At 36.3% G+C, this 21,981-nt stretch overlaps 1 protein-coding gene across 4 annotated transcripts in view; it reads left to right on the top strand.

Annotated features, from left to right (window-relative positions):
- Nucleotides 1-21,981, top strand: part of SBF2 (SET binding factor 2) — a 429,728-nt gene that overhangs the window by 237,488 nt on the left and 170,259 nt on the right. For 2 of the 4 annotated variants that reach the window (XM_019656204.1, XM_019656206.1), the window contains exons 9-15: nucleotides 1,557-1,655; nucleotides 2,398-2,511; nucleotides 5,617-5,694; nucleotides 6,863-6,976; nucleotides 7,442-7,570; nucleotides 10,871-10,969; nucleotides 19,946-20,150. In XM_019656204.1, the coding sequence (XP_019511749.1) occupies nucleotides 1,557-1,655; nucleotides 2,398-2,511; nucleotides 5,617-5,694; nucleotides 6,863-6,976; nucleotides 7,442-7,570; nucleotides 10,871-10,969; nucleotides 19,946-20,150 (838 nt within the window). The remainder of the gene's footprint in view (nucleotides 1-1,556; nucleotides 1,656-2,397; nucleotides 2,512-5,616; nucleotides 5,695-6,862; nucleotides 6,977-7,441; nucleotides 7,571-10,870; nucleotides 10,970-19,945; nucleotides 20,151-21,981) is intronic. The other 2 variants (XM_019656207.1, XM_019656208.1) reach the window with 1 other exon arrangement.

Raw genomic sequence — 21,981 nt, forward strand, 5'->3', positions numbered from 1 at the left:
AAGTGGCTGTCATAGGAAGGAAGGGTAAGATTTATTTTTTTGTAGCTTTAAAAGGCTGAAATAGAATAAGTGGTTATAGTGGATACAGAAAGAAATTTCTGCCCATATGAGAGTTTTCAACCATTGGAGCTGCCCAATGATGATGAATGGGTCTCCTTATATGAGGAAGTATACTCTCAAGCATTGTAAGTAGAGTGCAAAGGAACAAATTGCATGACACTTTTCAGGGTGTTTAAGAACACTTCTTTCCTAAAAAAGTTGGGTTACGTGACATCTGTGATCCACTGATCTGTAGAAAAAAAAATTTTTTTTAAAGATTTTTGGGGAATTGGGGGAAGGGAACAGCACTAGGGAATTGGAGAAGGGGAACAAACAAGTTGCTATCCTTTTATTCTTCAGTCTAGTTGTGGAGGACATCACTTCACTGGCCCATGTTTGGTATTATCATTGCGCTCTCCCAGGTGAGGCAGATCGGTTGCCGGCTGCTGGACTGGCTGCTCATGGCAGCTCTTAGCTCATGTTGGCTGCCCGCTGCTCACGGTAGCTTACGGGAGCCCACTGCAGTTTCACTGTAGTGCCACTGCAGCCTACGCCGTTGCCGGCGACTCATGGCAGCCCAGCTCCAAGTCAAGCTGTTGTTCACCATCTTAGCTGTAGAGGGCACAACATCACTGGCCCTCTTGTGGGATCTGAACCGGTGCCCTCCTGCTCAGAGCTGGCGTCCCAAGCCAACTCTTAACCAACGCGCCACTCAGCGGGCCCCAGATCTTTAAAATTTTGTAATTCTACTTTTGTTTTAGTTTTAAATGCCAGCAAAGAGGTAAGCTCTGTTGGTACTTAATACATAATTACAGTTGTAATCAAATCATAGGTGTCATTTAAGCTGACAAAAGACTGTTCAACATGGTCATTATAAACAGGACCCCTATTTATATATTAATCATTCTCTCTAACCTTATATGTTAACACCTAGTTCCTGTTTAACTTTGATATCACCATATTAAAATATGTGTAAATCAATAAACATATTCAGTAAAAGCTAGTTAGTACTAATTGGAAGCATACCCATCTGGTTTGTAGGTAGTTTTGTCCCAGTAATTTTTTTTCTCTGGAGGTGAGACAAACCAAGTATTGTCAAAAGTAAATTTTGTAATTTTTTTGATGAATAAATTAGAGTAAATTTTAATCCTGTTATCAATGTAATAAATTCAGCAACCTTGACTAGTTTCTCTATTATGTTTTTATGTAATTTATTTTTAAATAAATTGTTGTAAAATGCTAAAAATAGTTTTCTTTCTTGAGTACCTACACAGTACCATTTTGATGTATACTAATTGTTTTGCTTATTAACTCTTGTAATGATTACTGTGCTATTTAGGTTATGGCTAAACTACTATAATAAAGCATCTAAAATGCAATGGCCCAAACAAAATGGAATTTTATTGAAACACTCATGTGTCAGTCCATAGAAGTGTTCCATTATGCCATTTTGGTCCATGAACTCATCAAAGGTCTAAGCTTCTTTCCTTCTTGTTTCTCTACCGGAATCCCCTCAGGCATTGTCAGCATCTGAGGGTTCAAGGTTGGGTTGCTGCCACGGAAAGGGGAAAGAACATAGGAGTGCCTTACAACCCCTCTATTTTGAGTGCTCAGAGGTATACATATTAATTCGCATGCTCCATTGTCAGAAGCGTAGTCATGTGTCACACCTAATTTCAAAGGAAGCTGGGAAATGTGGTAGTTTTCCCTTATCCACAGGTGATACATTAAAAGACGACCCACAGGGGATGCCTGAAACCACAGATAGTGCTGAACTCTATGTATGTTTTTTTCTTATACACACGTACCTCTTCACTTAAGGAAGCATCTTACAGCTTCTCTTTGGCATATCCAAATTGTCAGTGTCACTACTCTTGCACTTTGGAACCATTATTAAGTAAAATAAGGGTTATGTGAAAACAAGCACTGTGATAATGCAGCATTCAAGATGACTACTAAGTGACTAATGTGCGGGTAGCATATAAAGCGTGGATATGCTACACAATGGATGATTCATGTTCCGGGCAGGAAGGAGTGGGGCAGCGCAAGATTTCATCACACAACTCAGAATGGCATGCAATTTAAAATTTATGAATTGTTTATTTCTGGAACTTTCCGTTTAATATTTTTGGACCAGTTGACTGAGGGTAACTAAAACCTCAGAAAGCAAAACAACAGACAAGGGGGGACTACTGTATATAGTAGCTGGGAAGCCATCAACCCAGCATTCTATTACTATGGACAGCCAAGAGATTCTTCCACACCTGGTGCTTCTCATTTTAAATTAGTGAAAGCCAAATTGGTTTAACAACAAATACGTTTCAGTAATTATATTAATTTTTTTTTTGTCCCCTTCAGTTAGATGTAATCATAGCAGATTTGGATGGAGGCACTATTAAAATTCCTGAGTGCATTCACCTCTCTTCCCTCCCGGAACCACTTCTGCATCAGACTCAAGCAGCTCTTTCTTTGGTATGGCATTTTTTTTAATAGTAATTTTTTTAAATTTAAATCTAAAATAATATAATTAGAATTAAACATAATTAGCAATGTAATTACTTAAAAAAGAACATGGATATAGTCTCATGTAGTATTTAGAATAGGAGTCTATATTACAATATTAGATATTATTTAAAGAATATTCTTTGAATCTTAACTGAGTATTTGTTCTACTTTCATTCAGCCTATTTATTTAGTATATATACTCAATACTGTCCTAGGTATTGGAAACACACCTGTGAAAACGAGACTAGACTCTGCCTCGAAATCACTGCTTCTTCTAAAATCCATTAGAAGCTAGTGCTTGTTCCTTCTCCTTCAACTTCCTGATTGACATCTCATTCCTTTTTGGTAGATGTGCTACTTGCAAAATAGTGTGATACTGTTTTGCCAATGTTTTCAAGTTACTACAGGAAGATGTAACTTATAGATAGATTAAATGTTCAACATTCTATGTTAGTGAAGTTTTAAGAAATCTTGTGGCTTGGGTGTTTCCCACGAAACAAATTTAATTTTTTTGTAGCTATTTTATCTTAGTTGATTTTTAAAAGCACAGTATTTTATTTTACTGACAACATTTTAGGTGCCCAATTAACCATCATCAAAAAATTGAAACTTAGATATTCTGCTTTCCTTTTCAAGCCATTGTAGAACTAAGGCCTTCATATACTTCTTGAATAATATTCCAGGCTGAACTGCTTAAAAATTTTTTTTTTCTCCATTAAATAGGAACTTAAATAGGAACTCAGAAGTCTAGGGTTACCAGAAGGGATCTTATTCTCAGAAAATTTCAAATTTATGTCAGTCTCTCTGTTGTTATAGAGGTATCTACAGGATGGGAACATTCAGAGAAATTGATTTTTTTCCTAATGTAATTTGTAAGCTGGAATACCAGGTGTGATAGAGTGGAAAAAATATTAGTGTAAGACTCAGAAGACCTAAATTCATTCTGTATCCTGCCACTTGATATTACTGGCAAATCACATTCCATCTCTAGGTCTCTGTCTCCTCTCTTTATCTGTAGGATGACTGTTTTATACATAGGATGACTAGACTACTGTTTCCCAAAGTGAAGTATGGAGATGATTTGGGGTTGTATATAGCAGCCATTTTTATTTTAATAATTATGTATTATAGTGTTTATTAAAAATCGCATATAAAACCTGTGATTTTACAGATGATAACATCTAAGAAAATACTAGATTCAAAGAGGTAAATGGATTTAAATGTAAAGAAAAATATTAACTAAATAATTGCATTGGTGGTATATGGATATATCAAAAGCTGAGAAGGTAGTATTTGAGTGATTGAAAAAGTTTAATGTTTCTAGAAATCTTAAGTTTTTAAATCTTGTGACTACTTAATTTATAATTATTTAGGGATTAACTACAATTAACACAGATTAAGATTTTAGTTCTTAAGTCACTGGCTTTTGGTAGAGGTTTTGCTGCACATTGGTATATCTTAACCTGTAATACCTGTGCCACCAGATTTAATCAATGAGTAAAATACATTTTTGGCAAAACTGAGCATGCTTATTTTTGTAGTGTCAAGCACAGTGGTGGATTATGTGCTACAGTGTAGTACTATAAATAAGACATAAGAACATAATATATTGTCAAAGCAGGACCAAAATGAAATCGCATTTGATTAACTGTGTGGGAGCTTTGATGCACAAGTATATGAGCTTCATTTGGTTAGTAAATAATTGTAATCAAATGGCAACACAGTACTTGAACTGTGTAATAACCATGGATGATTTTATAAACATGAAGATATTATACTGTAGTAACTAATGTTTGAGTGATTAGGTTATAAATATTTTCAATATTTTAGTGTCATTTTTAAAGTATTGTTTTGAATCTTTTGGTCTATTATAAGTATACTACGAAAACCTGAGTATTTGAAAATGATTCTGCAAAAACTAACACAAAAATTCGCTATATACTGATGCAGTTTCATCTTTTTCTCTGCATAAGTTCTGCATGGATCTTTCTTTCCCACCTGCTCCCCAACTTGCTTTTCTTCAAAGCGTAACTCAAATGTTACCTGATTTTATTAGCTTTGTGTGGGTTGAATTAATTATACTTTATCTTCATGTTATTCTTTATATATTTATAGTACTTGCCTCATTGTATTATACTTTTACCCACCTGGATTGTGAGGATCATAAGCTTATTTTCTTTCTCCTCACATTTCAGTTAATTAATTAATTAATTTTTAATTAAGAAACATAAAAACAAATGCTTTTTTAAAATTTTCAACTGTATAGACAAAAAGCTCTGCCCTAGACCATTCCCTTCTCAGTACATGTACATATATAGATTTAAGGTTTATTGTTTTATTTTCATATAAATGAGACTATACTATGTGTGTTTTTCTAGAACATTTTTTTTCATTAAATATTTTGTGTATTGGTGTAGAATTAACCCCTGGTCGTTTGCAGAATGTGAAAGCACTCATGAGACTCTACAAAGTGGGAGAGCAAAAAGATTTATTGAAAGTCAGGCAAAGAGAGAGATTTCTGTTTGGAGATGGCAAAAGGAGTTTTGCCAGGGCAGTCTGATAGAGCTGCTGAGACATAGGGGTAAGAGAAATATTGGCAGAAATAAGGGCAGAGTCTAATGGAGACAGCTGTGCCAATGAAAAGGAGTGCTGGGGTTTTATATTTTTCCATGCAGGATGGAGGGTACTTGTCAGCTTACAGGGGGGCTGACATTACAATTGTATTCTCCTGGGAACTGTTCTGTTCTCATCCATGATGGATGTAAGGTGCTTGTCAGCCTACAGGTGCAGTGCTTGCCAGGGGAGTCAGAGCCAACTGGTTAATTTTTAAGCTCATTCCTGCTAATTCACAAGCCCGCTCCTGTTAACTCTTTCTTGTCTCATCATTTTGTCTTTGAGATCTTTCCACAATAGTACATACAGAGTTGCCTCAGCTAATTGTGTTGTATTTTCTAGAGAAAATATATTACAATTCATGTGCTGGCATTTTTTCATCTTAATATTCCAAGTAGATTAAATAATAGGTTTTATTGATAGTAAGATCGTCTTCATAACAAAACTTCTTTGCTTTAGGTTCTACACCCAGATTTGGAAGTAGCAGATCATGCTTTTCCCCCTCCACGAACAGCTTTATCCCACTCAAAAATGCTGGTAAGAAGTTTAAGATTTAAATTTGATGCTTTTAAAGAGAGATGTACTTTTATTTGTATGGCTGTTAAAGAAGCTGAATTAGATGGATAGCCTTGTAAAAATAATGAGAGTTAGATGGATAGCCTAGTTTTAAAAAAAAAAAAAGGTGGGAGTTAGATGGACAGCCTAGTAAAACGTGCACCAAATTAGAAATTAAGAGAATTGCCACTGACTGACCTTGTGACCTGCTCAAGGAGAAGCCACAAGGCAGCTCACCAACCAGGTAGGGAGAAGGGCTACAACTATTGCCCTGAGGAGGCAAGAGTAAGTATGGGACAAAAAAATTAGAGCCTGAGTTACAGCCTGGAAAACTGTGCCAAGCATCAAATCAGAAGGGTCAATCAAGAATGAAAAAGGGAAGCTTACAAAAAATGGAAACAGAGATTGTTGACAATTAATTAAGTTTGAGGAGGGAGTACATGAAAATAAGTTCTAATTAGAAGCCACAAAAGGGTAAGTAAAAGGAAGGTCCCGTTTTTATTTTGCTTAATGCATTTCTTAAAGATGAGCTGTGTGGCCAATAAGGAGCCTCATACGCTGGACACCTTTGACAAGTTCCTTAAGCATTCTTGACTATTTCCTCATCAATTAAATAAAGGGTTGACTAATAAATCTGTAGGCTTCTTTACAGTTCTGAACCTATGATTTTATTAAAACTTGAATTATCAAAATAGATTTTAAGTCATACCTTATTAGTATAAGAATAGATTTTTATAAGTTGGATGAACTTTGGAAGAATTTTATAAGTTTTAAAATACAGTCTTGAGGGGTTTTTTCTTTTGTATTTGTGAAGAATTCTTTTGATGGCTATAAAAATCAAGTGACTTGGGAAATATGCCCTTCTTTAACAAGGCAAAAGGGGAGACTCTGTGACTTATGTTTTTTCTTATAGGAAAATTGGATCTAGTTTTGTTTGGTTCCATTTAAAAAAGAACTATTTAATAGCTTACACTGTCCAACAATGGGACAGACTACACACCCACCACTCAGGGCCGCCACAAATGAGACTTATGTGTAGGAAGCATAGACAAATAATCCCTTAGCTTCTTTACAACTTTTTGACTTTGTGATATTTCATTTGTTTTTTAAGAAATTCAATTACCTAACATGTTTCTTCTTATATTTTCAGGATAAAGAAGTACGTGCAGTTTTTCTTAGATTATTTGCACAACTTTTCCAAGGATATAGATCATGCCTACAACTTATAAGAATTCATGCAGAGCCAGTAATACATTTTCACAAGGTAAGATACAATACCGTGTTGTATCTGTCCAAAATGTAGACTCTAGTTGAATAAAACAACTTGGTTGTCTTTTTCTAGCTGTGTATTTTGACCTTAATTTATCAAATGAGGTTATTTAAAAATCTCTGCTTTGTGTGGTTAGATGATGATATTTAATAATAATATGGAACTGGCATGTTTACCTTCAAAGTATATTATCTTTAAATGGTTTCTCTTTTAAAATTGACTGTTAATTTCTGATTTCTCCTCTCCTGCTTTACAGACAGATTCATTTTTATTCTTTCCAATACATGTAGTGTTTCAGGTCTCAAAAACCCTTTGTGAGAGAAATGTATTTTATAATGACACATCTATGCATAAAGACATTTATATATTCAGGGTTTTATCTTTCGATTATATTTTGTTTTGATCATTCATTCATTACTAAGTGATAAATTGTTCATTTCACATTTTCTTTCTTTACAGACAGCTTTCTTGGGGCAGCGTGGTTTGGTTGAGAATGATTTCCTCACTAAAGTTCTCAATGGAATGGCATTTGCAGGCTTTGTTTCAGAAAGAGGTCCTCCCTATCGATCCTGTGATCTCTTTGATGAGGTATAGTTCTTATCAAATGAATACAGTATTTACAGACAAAATTAGTGGTTAAAAATAGAGAAGTAGTATTTTAAACTTTTAATTGAAATCATGAGTATAAATTAAATATCAAGTAATCCAAATATTATTTACTGTTATGCTTATCAGATCTTGGTATTTATATTGTGGATTAGAAAATTAGAAAAAATATAATTATAGGATGTCTTAGGAGTATATAAAAAACTTGAACAACTGAATTTTAAATATTTGATTAAAATTTTTTTTGAAAAATTGATAGAGATTGTATAAATGGAACTCTTATTTTTTAAGGCAATAACACAATTTCTTTATCAGTTTCATAGAGAGAAGGGTCTAAGTTTAATGTATAGATATGTGATTTCAGACAGTTACATGTAGTCTGTCAGTGTCCTAGAGCCATAGTAATCAATAATCAATATTTGTCGAGCTCCCTTGAGAGATACTAAATATATGGAAGGCAGATTTAAATCTCTATCTTCAAGGAATTGACTATATAAAGAGAAAATTAGGACAAATGTGACTAATAATAAGGATGCTATTGTGTTATTTGATTATTCCTTATTTTAATTCATTTTTCCATTTATCATTGAACTGTTTTCACAGCAGCCCATTCAGGTGGATAGAACAACGAATATTATTCCCATTTCAATTTCTGAAAGAGCACTGTATTGGAACCAATAAATCTAAAAGTTCCTTGAGGTCTATAAAAGAAAAACACTCTTAGCACCCAACAGAGTGGAGAATAGTAATAGTGATCTTATTTTGCTGCTTGTGGTTTTATTTTATATTGAGAAGATAGGAATCAAAGTTTTTTCTTGGGTATTTTTGTTTGTTTTCGAAGATTTTATTGGGGAATTGAGGGAGGGGAACAGCCCTGGGGAATCGGGGGAAGGGGAACAGACAAGTTGCTGTCCTTTTGTTCTTCAGTCTAGTTGTGGAGGACGTTGCTTCACTGGCCCATGTTGGTATTATCATTGCACTGTTCCCGGGTGAGGCAGATCAGTTGCCAGCCTCTGGATGCCGCTCATGGCGGCTCTTGGCAGCTCACACCGGCTGCCGCCTGCTCACACTGGCTGCCGGCCACACACGGTAGCTTGTGGCAGCCCACTGCAGCAGGGGCTGCAGCCTCTGCCGTCACTGGTGACTCACGACAATCCAGCTCCAGGTCGAGCTGTTGTTCACCATCTTAGCTGTAGAGGGCAGAGTTACTGACCCTCATGTGGGATCCAAGCCTGGGCCCTCTGCTCAGAGCTGGCGTCCCAAGCCAGCTCTTAACCAGCGCGCCACTCGGCCCGCCCAGGAATCAAAGTTTTAAAGATCCTTGATTTAGAGAAAGGTCTTTTATTCTCTGTAAAGATAGTTAAGAATGAAAGAAGAGACATATGTTTTAGTTCTGAGTATGGAGACCTGTACCAAATGCTTTTGTTTATAATTAACACAAAGCACATAAAGATTTAGTAGTGATTGCCTTGAGGTAGACAATTCTTTCTGATTAATTATTGATCACTGATTCCCTAATACCACTATTAAATAAATATGACATAATCATTGATTATCTAACACTAACATGTATCAGACTTAGATCATGAACTAAGTAATTGATACATAATGTTTTATGGGATTAAATTAGATGCTCTTCAGAGTCTTATAGCTCCTACATTTTATTAGCATCTGAATCATTCTTAATATTGTAGTAACATTGGTTTATGTATCCCCTTTATTTTCCATCCAAATTCCCTTCGTAACTCCCTCTGGTTATTTCATCTCAACTAATAAGTCAGATTTGATTGCAGAAAACTTGCTTGCTGTAGCCTCTGACTATTTCTGTAAATCCTTCCCTTGCCGGGAGTGGCCTCCTCTATCAGTCTCACCATGACTTTCCGTTCTTCGTACTCTGCTCTTCTCTCACCACCTCCTCTGGTCTTTCCTAGAGTAGATGACTCTGAGAGCCACTCGTCTACATTAAGCTTTGTTTTGTGTCTCTAACTTTATATGGCAAACTATCTTTTATTATGTACATTTATATACTTAAGATATATATTTCCTCTAGATTAGAAACAATGATAAGGCAAGGATTCTGTCCAGGATTCCTATTTGGGTCTCACTGTAGTGTTCATCCAGTTCTATGTTCTGCCTACAGTGATGATTTTTGGTGTCTTGTTGATATTGTTACTTGAAGCCAGTTGTTCGTATGTATGCCTCTGTCAAGGACCTAAAAGGAATGAGACATTAGACCTGAGTAATTTCTTCTTCCACCCTCTTTGGCAATTTAATTGGTTTGCATGTGAAGGTGTTTTTGTAGGAAAGTAGTTTTCGCTACTGGGAAAGGGATTCTTGTTTTCATTTAGCCTAGGGCAGCCTACCACATGACAGGTTTATGGAGCTTTGAGAAGCAGCTTGTATTGTGTGTTGTCTTATACCCATACTCCCATCAAATAGGCCTGTTAGAATTAAAGAGGTGTTTGCTTTTGTTTGACAATCTTTCTGAATCCTGGCCTAGAATAGGTGAAGCCATAGTATATATATATATATATATATATATATATATATATATATATATATATATATATATATATATATATATATATATATATATATATGTCTGCCTGCTTCAGCGAATCTATTAGTTCCTAGAAGAAAAAATCTTGTATTATGCCCTTAAATAAAAAAATCAGCCATCCTCACACAGTTTTTTTTTTTTCCTGTTAGTACTCTTTTTTCCACTCCAAGTGTACACAGTCACACAGTTCTCCCATCAAATTAGTTAGGAGGGAGATGGATTAGAGTTTATATAATTTGATACTGGAAGGAGCCTAAAGGTCATCTTGTTCTTATTAAAATAAGATTACTATCTTATTTTAGAGATGAATAAACAGAAGCTCAGGAATTTAGTGACTTGCAGAGCTAGTGACTTGACTTGAACATTCGATTCATGTTTTGCGAGTGAGGGAAATGTTTGAAGACTTTCTGAGCATCTGAAATTCTCTTAGTGAGAGAATTCTCTAAGTGAGGCCTGGAAAATGAGAGGGTCTCTCTAAGATTCAGAAATAACTATTCCCAAGAAAAAATAGGGCCCTAAATCATTAGAGAGAGACCAGCAGACTATCCAAGGACTAGACTGACTCTGTAAGTCTAGACTAGAGGTGAAACTCAGTAAAACCTAAAATATTTTGTTTTAATACTAGTATATATTTTGGATCCTTATTTGCATATATATGAAATTAACATAGTTTTCTAGCATATTTTGAAGTTGATGTTTTGCTATTTGATTCTTTTTTCCAGTTGGTAGCTTTTGAAGTAGAGCGAATTAAAGTTGAAGAAAATAACCCATTGAAGGTGATAAAGCATGTCAGAGAACTTGCTGAGCAACTATTCAAAAATGTAAGTAAGTATATTTATGTAAATCAGCGGTTCTCAACCTGTGGGTCGCGACCCCTTTGGGGTCGAACAACCCTTTCACAGGGGTCGCCTAAGACCATCGGAAAACAAAAAGATATTTACATTACGATTCATAACAGTAGCAAAATTACAGTTATAGAATAGCAACGAAAATAATTTTATGGTTGAGAGTCACCATAAGGCGTCGTGGCATTAGGAAGGTTGAGAACCGCTGATGTAGATAGTCATTAATTTTAAAAGTGCTAATAAAATATTTCGTTTGAAAAACTAAAAAGTTTAACCTCTCTAATGATAATCTTTTTACTCTGACTTCAGACCTTTGGAACTGTAAGCTAAAAGATATTACAGTTGGTACTGTACACCAAAATGACCTTATTTTTTGAAGTTCTTTTCCTGTCATTCACGCAATTTTCCAATTTGTTGTTTGCCCTCGTTGTGATTTTCATTTAAGTCTCTGTCTTCTTAGGAGCATATTGGGAATTTAAAACGTAAAGATTATACTTATTGGAGACCAGAACTATCTCAGGCAGAATTGACCAATGCAGTCTGCTTTTGCTTGATACAGTGATTGTCCACTGAATCAGGAAAATCATTTGAGTTGTCCTGTTTTGAATAGACAGGGAGTGAAAAGCTTACGGAAAGACAGCAAAATGTCAAGTGACCAACCACAGAAACTCAAGGGCGAAAATATTTCCCGTATAAAAGAAATACAGTAAGTTAAAAAGATTGATATTTCACACTGGTAAGGTGTGAAATAATTCGGATACCAGGAAGATAGAGAACCTAAGATGACAGGGAGATTATGTGCATGTGGAAAAATGCATTTGGCTGATGATTGCTGGTCATTCTTCCTGCTTGTAAAGCTTTTCAGAGTTGAATCCTTTTACTACAAAAAGGAGAGTAAGTGGGAAATATGGTCTTCCAAGGTAAAGTTGAGGGAAGATGTATTTTTCGGGAGATAAAGTTAAGATTAGGTTTGGGATCGGTATCCTGGTATTGTTTAACTTAGTTATTTGCATGGGTGCACCATTTTGGATGTTGGGTCACATCCATTCAAAATCTGAGAACCAATTGGATAAAATCAAGAATACTAAATTGTGTTTCTTTTTTCAATTACTTATGACTTTTATTTCTGAAGTTATTTTAAAATTTATCCCTTGGATGGATACCCTAAACTCCCCATATAGCTGTTCAGTACTGTACTATTTCTTGATTAGTATGCTGGGAATTTAAGAAAAGTTTTATCAGAAGGAAAACTTGTGATGTGTCAGCACTTTACATACATCATCTCTAATCCTCATATCAATAATGTATGATTGGTGTCATTATCCCCATTTTACTGAGGATAAATTGGCTCAGGATCATATGGCTATAAATAATTGAATTCAGATTTTAAATTCAGGAATTGTCATCTATCCAGTTACTAAGCCTATGTTCTTTCACTCCATTAGGCTGGCTCATCTCCAGTTGGAAAAATAGTGATATTTCCAATGGCTGACTTTATACACAGTCCTTTATAAAACACTTAACACACTTTCTCACATGATCTTGGAAATTACTCTGAAATAGATAGGGCAGATGAGGAAACCGAAGATTAGAAAGTTTTTTTTCCCCTTGCCCACTAGGAGTGCACTATTAATGGCTTTCGAAGAATAGCAAAACGTCAAATGGAAGTCGTTGTTAGATTCTCTGTGTTTAATAGTGAATGTTTATTTCTTAGATCTTTACAAGCTTATTCGAGAACTTCAAAATTTTATAGCCAGTAAGTGACCAGAGCTGGGGTTGTATTACATGACTGAGTACACAATGTATGTAAGGGGGTGTATCAAGCCACTTTGATGCAAAAATGAAGTAAATCCTCATTTTGCCATCCTGGAACTTAAATTTTCTGATGCATAGGTAACACTAAGCCAACTCAAAACTGAAAACTGTAGTAAAAAAAAATCTAGTAATTATATATTCTTTTTTTTTAAGATTTTATTGGGGAATTGGGGGAAGGGAACAGCGTTGGGGAATCGGGGAAGGGGAACAGACAAGTTGCTATCCTTTTGTTCTTCAGTCTAGTTGTGGAGGACGTCGCTTCACTGGCCCATGTTGGTATTATTATTGCACTCTTCCCCACTGAGGCTGTTGTTCCCCGGCCTCTGGACGGCCCCCCACAGTGGCTCACAGCAGCTCACACCTGCCTCTGGCCGCTTACACTGCCTGCTGGCCACTCACAGTAGCTTATGGCAGCCCACTGCAGCAGGGGCTACAGCCTAAGCCATTGCTGGCGACTTACAGCAGCCCAGCCCCATGTTCACCATCTTGGCTGTAGAGGGCGCAGCGTCACTGGGCCTCATGTGGGATCCAACCTGGGGCTGTGCTGCTCAGAGCTGGCGTCCCTAGCCAACTCTTAACCAACACGCCACTTGGCTGGCCCTAGTAATTATATATTCTTAAAGGTGAACGTAAAATACAAACAGCCTCTGTCTTCTAACACTTTTAAAGTGGTCATCATGAGGGATTTTATTACTAGGTAAGAGATGGAAATTGCCCTTCAGATGAACTCTACATTTCTTAAGCCCTTATTGGACTTTTCCCACCACCACCACCATCTGATTCTATTCCATTTAATTTAATCAGTTCCATTCATTCAGTATGTATTTATTAGGCATCTACTATTGCCAGCCATTTTCTAGGTACACGATTCCCGTAATATCCTTGAGAAGAGGATACATGTACATGATGAGTGAGAATTTGAGAATATCCCAGTGCATTGTCATCAGACTTTCTGGGATTTCCTCTAGTTTTAAGATTCTAAAATCTTTGATGCTCCCAACATTCTTGAAGTAAATATTTTACAAAGTTAAAAAGCAGAGTATGATGGTAAAGTTACTTTCTTTGGTCATGCAGGAAGTTGAAGGTAAGGAATAAGGATGGTCTCAATGCAAGGAAAATAATCCAGATGATTCTATTTTTAACAAGTCAATTTTTTAAAATCACATTTCTTAAATTCTCTTTTGGTAAGCAAGAACCAACCATATAATTTGAGTGTTTCCTTATTATTGGGTTATAATTGAGGCCTAGTTATTCAGATGTTTGTAAATATTTTATTGCACTGAACACTGGTATGTGTATTTAGCCTCTCTCCTTCACTTACCTTTGAAATACATAAAAAACGGGCCTTAATTTTCCGATTTCTTCTCACCACTCCTTTATATTGCTTTTTAGTGCGTAGGAATGAATTGTAGGAGTGTGAGTAGGTGTGAATAGGGTGAATTGTAACTGGGTTTAGCTGCTTTTCTGTCTTTCTGAAGCTTACTGAATAGTTAAGAAGGGTGTTTGGTAACTTTGGTGAAGGAAGGAAATGGGAAAGTGAAATGAAGGGGAAGGAAACAAATAAATTCATTAGAGACAAACTGTAAGCATTGGCAAGGTTTATACCATGCAGATGATTGGCATACATTTATACAGCTTTTCTTTCCACATCCAATTGATAATCCTGGGTCTGCCTCCTTCGGCTTTCAGAATCTTCAATCTGCGTAACAGCAGAATGTTTCATTTCATCAATATTGTGTTCACAGCCAGGCAACTCTAAAAAGTCCAGTTACATTTTCTCAGTGTTTAACAACTTAGTCCAGTGATAGTATTGGTTTCGGATGTATTTGAAAGGATTTGTATGACTTGCTGTCCCACACAGCTCTAAGTATAATTGGTGCATACTAAATAATTATTCAATGCCTAAATTAATATGGGAAACTTGGTAACCTCTAACAAGGTCACTTTGATTCATCATTCACTGCTGAGACCAGTGTGTAGGAAGAAATTTTTTTTCCAGATGTGGTATTGCCTACTTTGAATTTCCAGTAGGGGCTTGGGGTTTTTTGTTTTGTTTTGTTTTGCTGTGCTTTTATTTGAAGTGTATTTTCAGCCTCTTTTTCTGTAAGCCCAAGGCATATTCTCATTTAGCGTGCCAAGAGAAAAATCCATGTTTCCAGACCCGATGGTGTGTGTCATTTTTTCAAGCCTGACAAAATCATTGTACCTCCCATTACTATAGTATACCCTTACAGCAGGATTATAGAGACCATTTCTTTTTTCTTTTTTTTGATTGATTGATTTTATTAAATTTTTGGGGGTGACAGTGGTTAGTGAAATTACATAGGTTTCAAGTATACATTTCTATCCTACATCATCTATATATCACACTGTGTGCTCACCACCCAGAGTCAGTTCTCCTTCCATCACCATATGTTTGACCCCCTTTACCCTTTCCTATCATCCCCTCTCCCCGCTTACCCTCTGGGTAACCACTAAACTGTTGTCTGTGTCTATGAGTTTTGTTTGTTTGTCTTGTTCCTTTGTTGCTTTCAGTTTTATATGTCACATATGAGTGAAGTCATATGATTCTCGACTCTTTCTGCATAGACCATTTCTTGAGAATCATTATTCAACTTCATAATTCCCTCTGAGCAGAAATGCATTTTGCTAGCTTTTTGGGCAGTTCACCTTGGTTGCTTTGGACAAAATTGTTACCATGTTCACCATAAGTACCATAAGTGTTTAAGTGTGTAACTCCTTGGTTATTATTTTATATTTGCATTTCTCTGCGCTTAAAGATGAAAATTTGGCTGCTTCTATGTTCAATTGGAAAATAATGAATTGCCTTGTTTCAACAAGGAGATTCAACACCAAAATTGGGCTGCAGTTTTTAATGAGTTCAGTAATCTTCAAGGGACCAGTGCAAATTCATTTGGAGTTACAAGTAAGAGCAGATGTTCCTAAGAATATGTAGAGTTCAGTGAGCCTTAAACTTCCTCTCATTTCTGCTGTTTTCTCACAAGTTATTATGTGACCAGGCTGTTTGAAGGTGGATGTGGTCCTTTATATTAACCACACTCCCCGTTAGAGGGCAGCAATGTACAGACACAGCAGCCAGAGAACCAAATATACTAGATTTGGGGGCATGAGTCTTTTTTGAATCTTCTAAACCTAATTGAATTATAATTTAGTAACTTTAACCCATAATCTGAATTTTTATATAGAATATCTGTACAGCTGCAGGATAGCCTCATCTTTGAACTTTGCTTTAAAATGATTTTTTAAAAATGCTTATTATTCTGAATTGTGTATTGATTTGGTTTACAATATTTCAAATTGCCTGTGAGGAACAAAACACTATTAATGACTAATAGCAATGTCTTTTTTAATTAGTGGTTTCTGTTTATGCCATTTATTATTATTATTATTATTATTATTATTATTATTATTATTAAAATATAAGTAGCTGGTGATATGGGAATCCTGGGAGAAAGAGTTGGTTTTGATTTTAGAGGCCTGCTTTCATGCAATAGAATATGCAGTGAATAAATATTTTTCAAATGAATGTACCCTAGACTTTCGGAAAACAGTTTTCAGAATTAACCTGGGGAAGTGTGTGTGTGTGTGTGTGTGTGTGTGTGTGTGTGTGTTAAAAGCTTTCCTATAACAACTCATTCTATCCTCACACGAACCTTATGTACTGTATTATTATCTTCATTACAAATGAGGAAGCTAAAATACAAGTGGTGAGTGAATGGACACTAAACCAGGTCACACTACTAGTAAGTGGCTAAACTGGGATTTGACACAGGTGGGTTGCCATTTAAAAAAACTCCCTCTCTCATTGAATTGTCCAGCCTTTATGTCTGAACTGTAGTGCCACCTGTCCGTATCATATTTTCACACAAAGTCCTATTTCTGGGCTCTATTTCATTAGCTCTTTAAACCCTTCACTAATACCAATTTCCATACTGTATTAATTATTAAAGATTTATATAAGTTTTGATATCTGGAAAGTGTGACTTCCCCACTTAACTATTCTTCAGAATTGCCTTGACTAGTTTTGGACTATTTTGGATCTATTTTTGGACTATTTTTCTTCCTTATAAAGTTCTTCCTTAGGATGAACTTGTCACATTAAAGGATTTTGACTAGAAACAATATGTGTATCCTGATTTTTCTAAACCACCTTAAGTCATTTTTGGAGCAATATAGAAGAATATATAGTAAGAAAGATAAATAAAATACAGCTAGAAAAGATACTTTTATTTCTCCATGTTTTAAAATTTGTTATAATATTATGTAGATCATGAAAAATATATTTAAAGTTTTAATTTTTAATAAAGAAAATAAGTGTAAATAGAAACAGAAGTAATGAAGCATATACTTTAAATGATTCTGATTTAGATCTCAAAATCTATATGAATTACATCCACAGTCTGATAAAAGCAATCTGCCCAATGGCTTTTAGAAAATTGATATTTATAACTTTTTTTTAATTAATTTTTTAAAGATTTTTATTGGGGAATTGGGGGGATGGGAACAGTGTTGGGGAATTGGGGGAAGGGGAACAGACAAGTTGCTGTCCTTTAGTTCTTCAGTCTAGTTGTGGAGGACGTAGCTTCACTGGCCCAAGTTGGCACCATCATTGCGCTTTTCCCGGTCGAGGCACATCAGTCGCTGGCTTCTGGATGCTCATGGCGGCTGCTGGCTGCTCACGCTGGCTGCTGGCTACACACGGTAGCCCATGGCAACCCACTGCCACAGGGGCTGCAGCCTATGCTGTCGCCGGTGACTCACGGCAGCCCAGCTCCAGGTTGAGCTGTTGTTCAGCATCTTAGCTGTAGAGGGCAGTGTCACTGGCCCTCATATGTGGGATCTGAACCGGGGCCCTCTGGCGTCCCAAGCCAGTCTTAACCATCGCGCCACTCAGCCGGCCCAATATTTATAACTTTTAAAAAGATATCTTAGACCTGTGTCTAAAAAACAGAGAAGAACATACTACTTTTTAAAAGGGCAAGTTCAGAAACTACAGACCAGTGATATTGGTGTTAATCCAGGTATAATTTTAGAACAGGTCTTTCAACAGAGTTTAGAAAGCGGTTATCATGAAAAATTGGCATAGGAATTTACATACTTATTCTTCCTTGCTTTGCTAATGCAAAGTGTGTATGAGGGCTGCTTTGGCAAGAACAAGTTTTATGTATGATTTCACCTTCTCAGGAACCTTGTGAGAGAAGCATTAAGTGTATATCTTGAGCAAAGTTATTTATCCAGCATACGTGAGTAGAACCAAAACTAGAACCCAGGCTTTCTGACACTCTAAAGGAGTGTTATTTCCATTGTATTGCTGAGATGTGCCACATAGATCATTTGCCATGGCCCAACCTTTCTTCTATCTGGGTCTGGGCCAAATAACCAAAAAGAGTCGTGGGGAGCAGCTCTAACAGATGATGTGGTTGGCCATTTTAACTGTCTAGAGAACGTATAGGGTAATGTAGAGCTTAATCTACAACATGAGTAACATAGGTTCAGGGGAAAAAAGGAATTTTCTGGTCACAAAGGATAATAAATGTTAGAATTGGTCAAAGAATGGTTGTCAAGCAGCTTTCCCTGGAGAACTTGTATAAAGAGGATGGATTCCATTCAGCCTGTAGTATTTGAAATATAATCCTACTTAACTAGGTGACTGAAAAAGTCTATGCCAGTCCAGAGGATCTATGAAAATATTAGCTGACACGTTTAATTCAGCTGTTGCAATCTTAGTGTGTGTTCAGCATTATTTCCCACTCATTATGATACAGTAACAAGTAGATTAGGGTGCCTGCTACGTGCCAGGCAGTTCCTAGATGCAGAGGACAAAAAATATTTTTTGAATTGACTGAAATGTCTGCCCTCATGGAGCTTCATTTTATTGAGAGAAGGATAGACAGTGAACAAGTTAAATAAAATTTATAGCATGTGAGAAGGTGATTAGTGCTAAGGAGGAAAATATAAGGGGATAAAGAGTGTGTTGGGGGTATAATTTTCAATAGGGTGGTCAGGAAAGGTGGCATTTGAGCAAAGAAATGCAGGAAGGGAGAGAGAATGCTGTAAATCGGTGGAAGGACAAGCATTCCAGGCAGAGGGAACAGTAAATGCAAAGGCCCTGAGGCAGTAACAAGAAGGCCTGTATGTCCGGAGCAGATAAATGAAGAAAACGGCAGTAGGACACGGTCATATAGAAAAGCCACATTTTGTGGGGCCTTGTCAATTACGTAAAAACTTTGGAGTGAGATAAAGAGTTATTTGAATGAACAGAGTAGTCAGGTGATGATTTAACCTACTTTTAGCTAGTTCACTCTGTCTGTAGTGTTATGAATAGAGGAGGGAGGGAACAAGGGTGGTAGCAGGGAGACCGGTTAGGAGACAGTTGTTCTGTAGTAAATGAGAGATGTTGGCTATACCCAAGGTGTTGGAAAGTGGTCAGGTTATAAACATGTTTTGAAGGCAACGTTCAGAAGGTTTGCAGAGAGATGGATAATTGGGTGTTAGAGAAAGGCATTAAAGATTGCTTTAAGCTTTTCACATGAGTGACTAGAAAAATAAATATGCCATTTACTGAAGTGGGGAAGACTGTAGGAAGCAGATTTGAAGGTGAAGATTACGTACTCCATTGTGGACATGTATTTAAGAGATTATTTTAAATCCAAATGAAAATACTTAAATTGGATAATGGGTATGGAGTTCAGGAGAAGGCTCAGTTGAAAGTAAAATTGTGTGAATTATTCTGTTTTTATGGTTTAAAGATATGAGACTGAAAGTTACTACCAAGGGAGTAAGTATAAATAGGAAAGAAGCCCAAAGTCTGAACCCAGCGGTATTCACATAGTTAAGAGATCAGGGAAATGAAAAATAAGTACAGGTGCAGCAAGAAGACCTAGAAATCAAGTGAAGCAAGTGTTCATGGGAGAGGAAGAAGTGATCAGCTGTTTCAGATGCTGCTGATAGATCACGTAAGAACTAAGATTCTAGTACTCTTATTTTATGGCATATATCTAAATGTATGTATCCATCTGATTTTAGTCTGTGTCTCTCTGAGCTCCCACTCCCTTCCTGACAATCCGCCACTGTTATTTTAACTTTTGAATTAACTACCCATGTTTAATGTTGCAGGAGAATCCAAATCCTCACATGGCATTTCAGAAAGTTCCACGCCCAACAGAAGGATCCCACTTGCGAGTTCATATTCTCCCTTTCCCAAAGATTAATGAAACCCGGGTACAGGAATTAATAGAGGAAAATTTTACTAAGAACCAGAATGCACCTCCTGCTTCACGAGTGGAAAAGAAATGTGTTGTGCCAGCAGGTCCACCAGTTGGTATGTATTTGTCTGTTTACATATAAAATTCACCCATTTAAAGTGTACAATTCAGTGGTTTTTAGTTTATTTGCAGAGTTGTACAACCATTTTCACTATCTAATTTCAGAACATTTTCATTACCCCAAATAGAAATACCCATGCCCGTTAGCAGTCACTCCCATTTTCCCCCCAAACACTCCGTCCCTAGCTTTAGGCAGTAATCTACTTTCTGTCTTTACAGATTTGCCTATTCTGGATGTTTATAAATGGAATATGTTATCTTTTGTGACTGGCTTCTTTCATTTAGCATATTTTCAGAGTTCATCCATTTAGCATGGATCAGTACTTTATTGCTTTTTTGTGGCTGAATAATACTCCGTTGTGTGGATATACAGATGCTCCTCGACTTATGAAAGGGTTGCATCCCGATAAATCCATCCTACATTGAAAATATCATAAGTTAAAAATGCATTTAATACACCAAACCTACCCAACATCCTAGCTTAGCCTAGTTTACATTAAGTGTGCTCAGAACACAATGTCAAAAATGCTGGCAACATAGTACACTGTAGAGTACCAGTCGTTCACCCTCGCGATCACCTACCTGACGGAGCTGAAGTCACTGCCAATGCCCAGCATCGTGAAAGAGTGTCGTACCACATATCACTGTCCCAGGAGGCGATAAAAATTCAAAATTTGAAGTACAGTTTCTAGTGAATGCATGCTGCTTTTGCAACATCATAAAGTTAAAAAATCCTAAGTCGAAACACCATAAGTCAGGACCATCTGTATATCACATTTTGTTATTCATTTACCAGTTGATGGATATTTGGGTTATTTCTACTTTTTGGCTACTATTAATAATGCTGCTGTGAGCGTTCATGTGTAAGTTTTTGTGTGAACGTGTATTTTCAGTTCTCTCAGATGTGGGATTGCTGGGTTATATGATAGTCTATGTTAAATATTTTGAGGAACAGCCAGACTATTTTCCAGAGCAGCAGCACCATTTGACATTACTACATGTGATGTATGGGCATTCTGATTTCACCACATACACTGATGATGCAGAGCATCTTTTCATACGTGTATTGGCCATTTTTATATCTTATTGGAGAAATGTCTAATCAGATCCTTTGCCCATTTTTAAATGGGCTATTTGTCTCTTTATCATTGGGTTGTTAAGAGTTCTATTTTTTTATACGAGTCCTTTATCAGATATATGATTTGCAAACATTTTCTCATTCTGTGAGTTGTCTTCCTTTACTGATATTTATCTCTTCTTTTTCTTCAGCTTTTGAGGGAGATGTGTTAAATCTCTCATTATAGTAGAATTGCCTATTTCTCATTTTAGTTCTATTTTTGCTTTTTATATTTTGAAGTTGATTTATTAAGATGCATATATATTTGCAAGTGTTAGAGCATCCTGGTGATTTATCCCTTTATTATTATGAAATGTCCCTCTTTGTCTCTAGCAATGCTTTTGCCTTAAATTATACCTTGATGTTTATATAGCTCCACCAGCTTTCCTTTGGTTAGTGTTTTCTTTTTTATCCTTTCATTTTCAAACTTTTTGGGTCCTTATATTTTAAGATATGCCTCTTATAAGCAGCAGGTGTTGGATTCTTTAGCCAGTTTGACTATTTTAGTGTAGTGCTTGTATTTAGCTCATTTATATAAATATAATTACTAATATAGTGTCTTTAATGTAATTTACTGGGTGTTTTTTGTTTTTGTTTTTTAAGATTTTTATTGGGGAATTGGGGAGATGGGAACAGCGGTGGGGAGTTGGGGGAAGGGGAACAGACAAGTTGCTGTTATTTTTTGTTCTTCAGTCTAGTTGTGGAGGACG

Source organism: Hipposideros armiger, unplaced genomic scaffold (assembly GCF_001890085.2).
Source record: "Hipposideros armiger isolate ML-2016 unplaced genomic scaffold, ASM189008v1 scaffold_256, whole genome shotgun sequence".
NCBI lineage: Eukaryota > Metazoa > Chordata > Mammalia > Chiroptera > Hipposideridae > Hipposideros > Hipposideros armiger.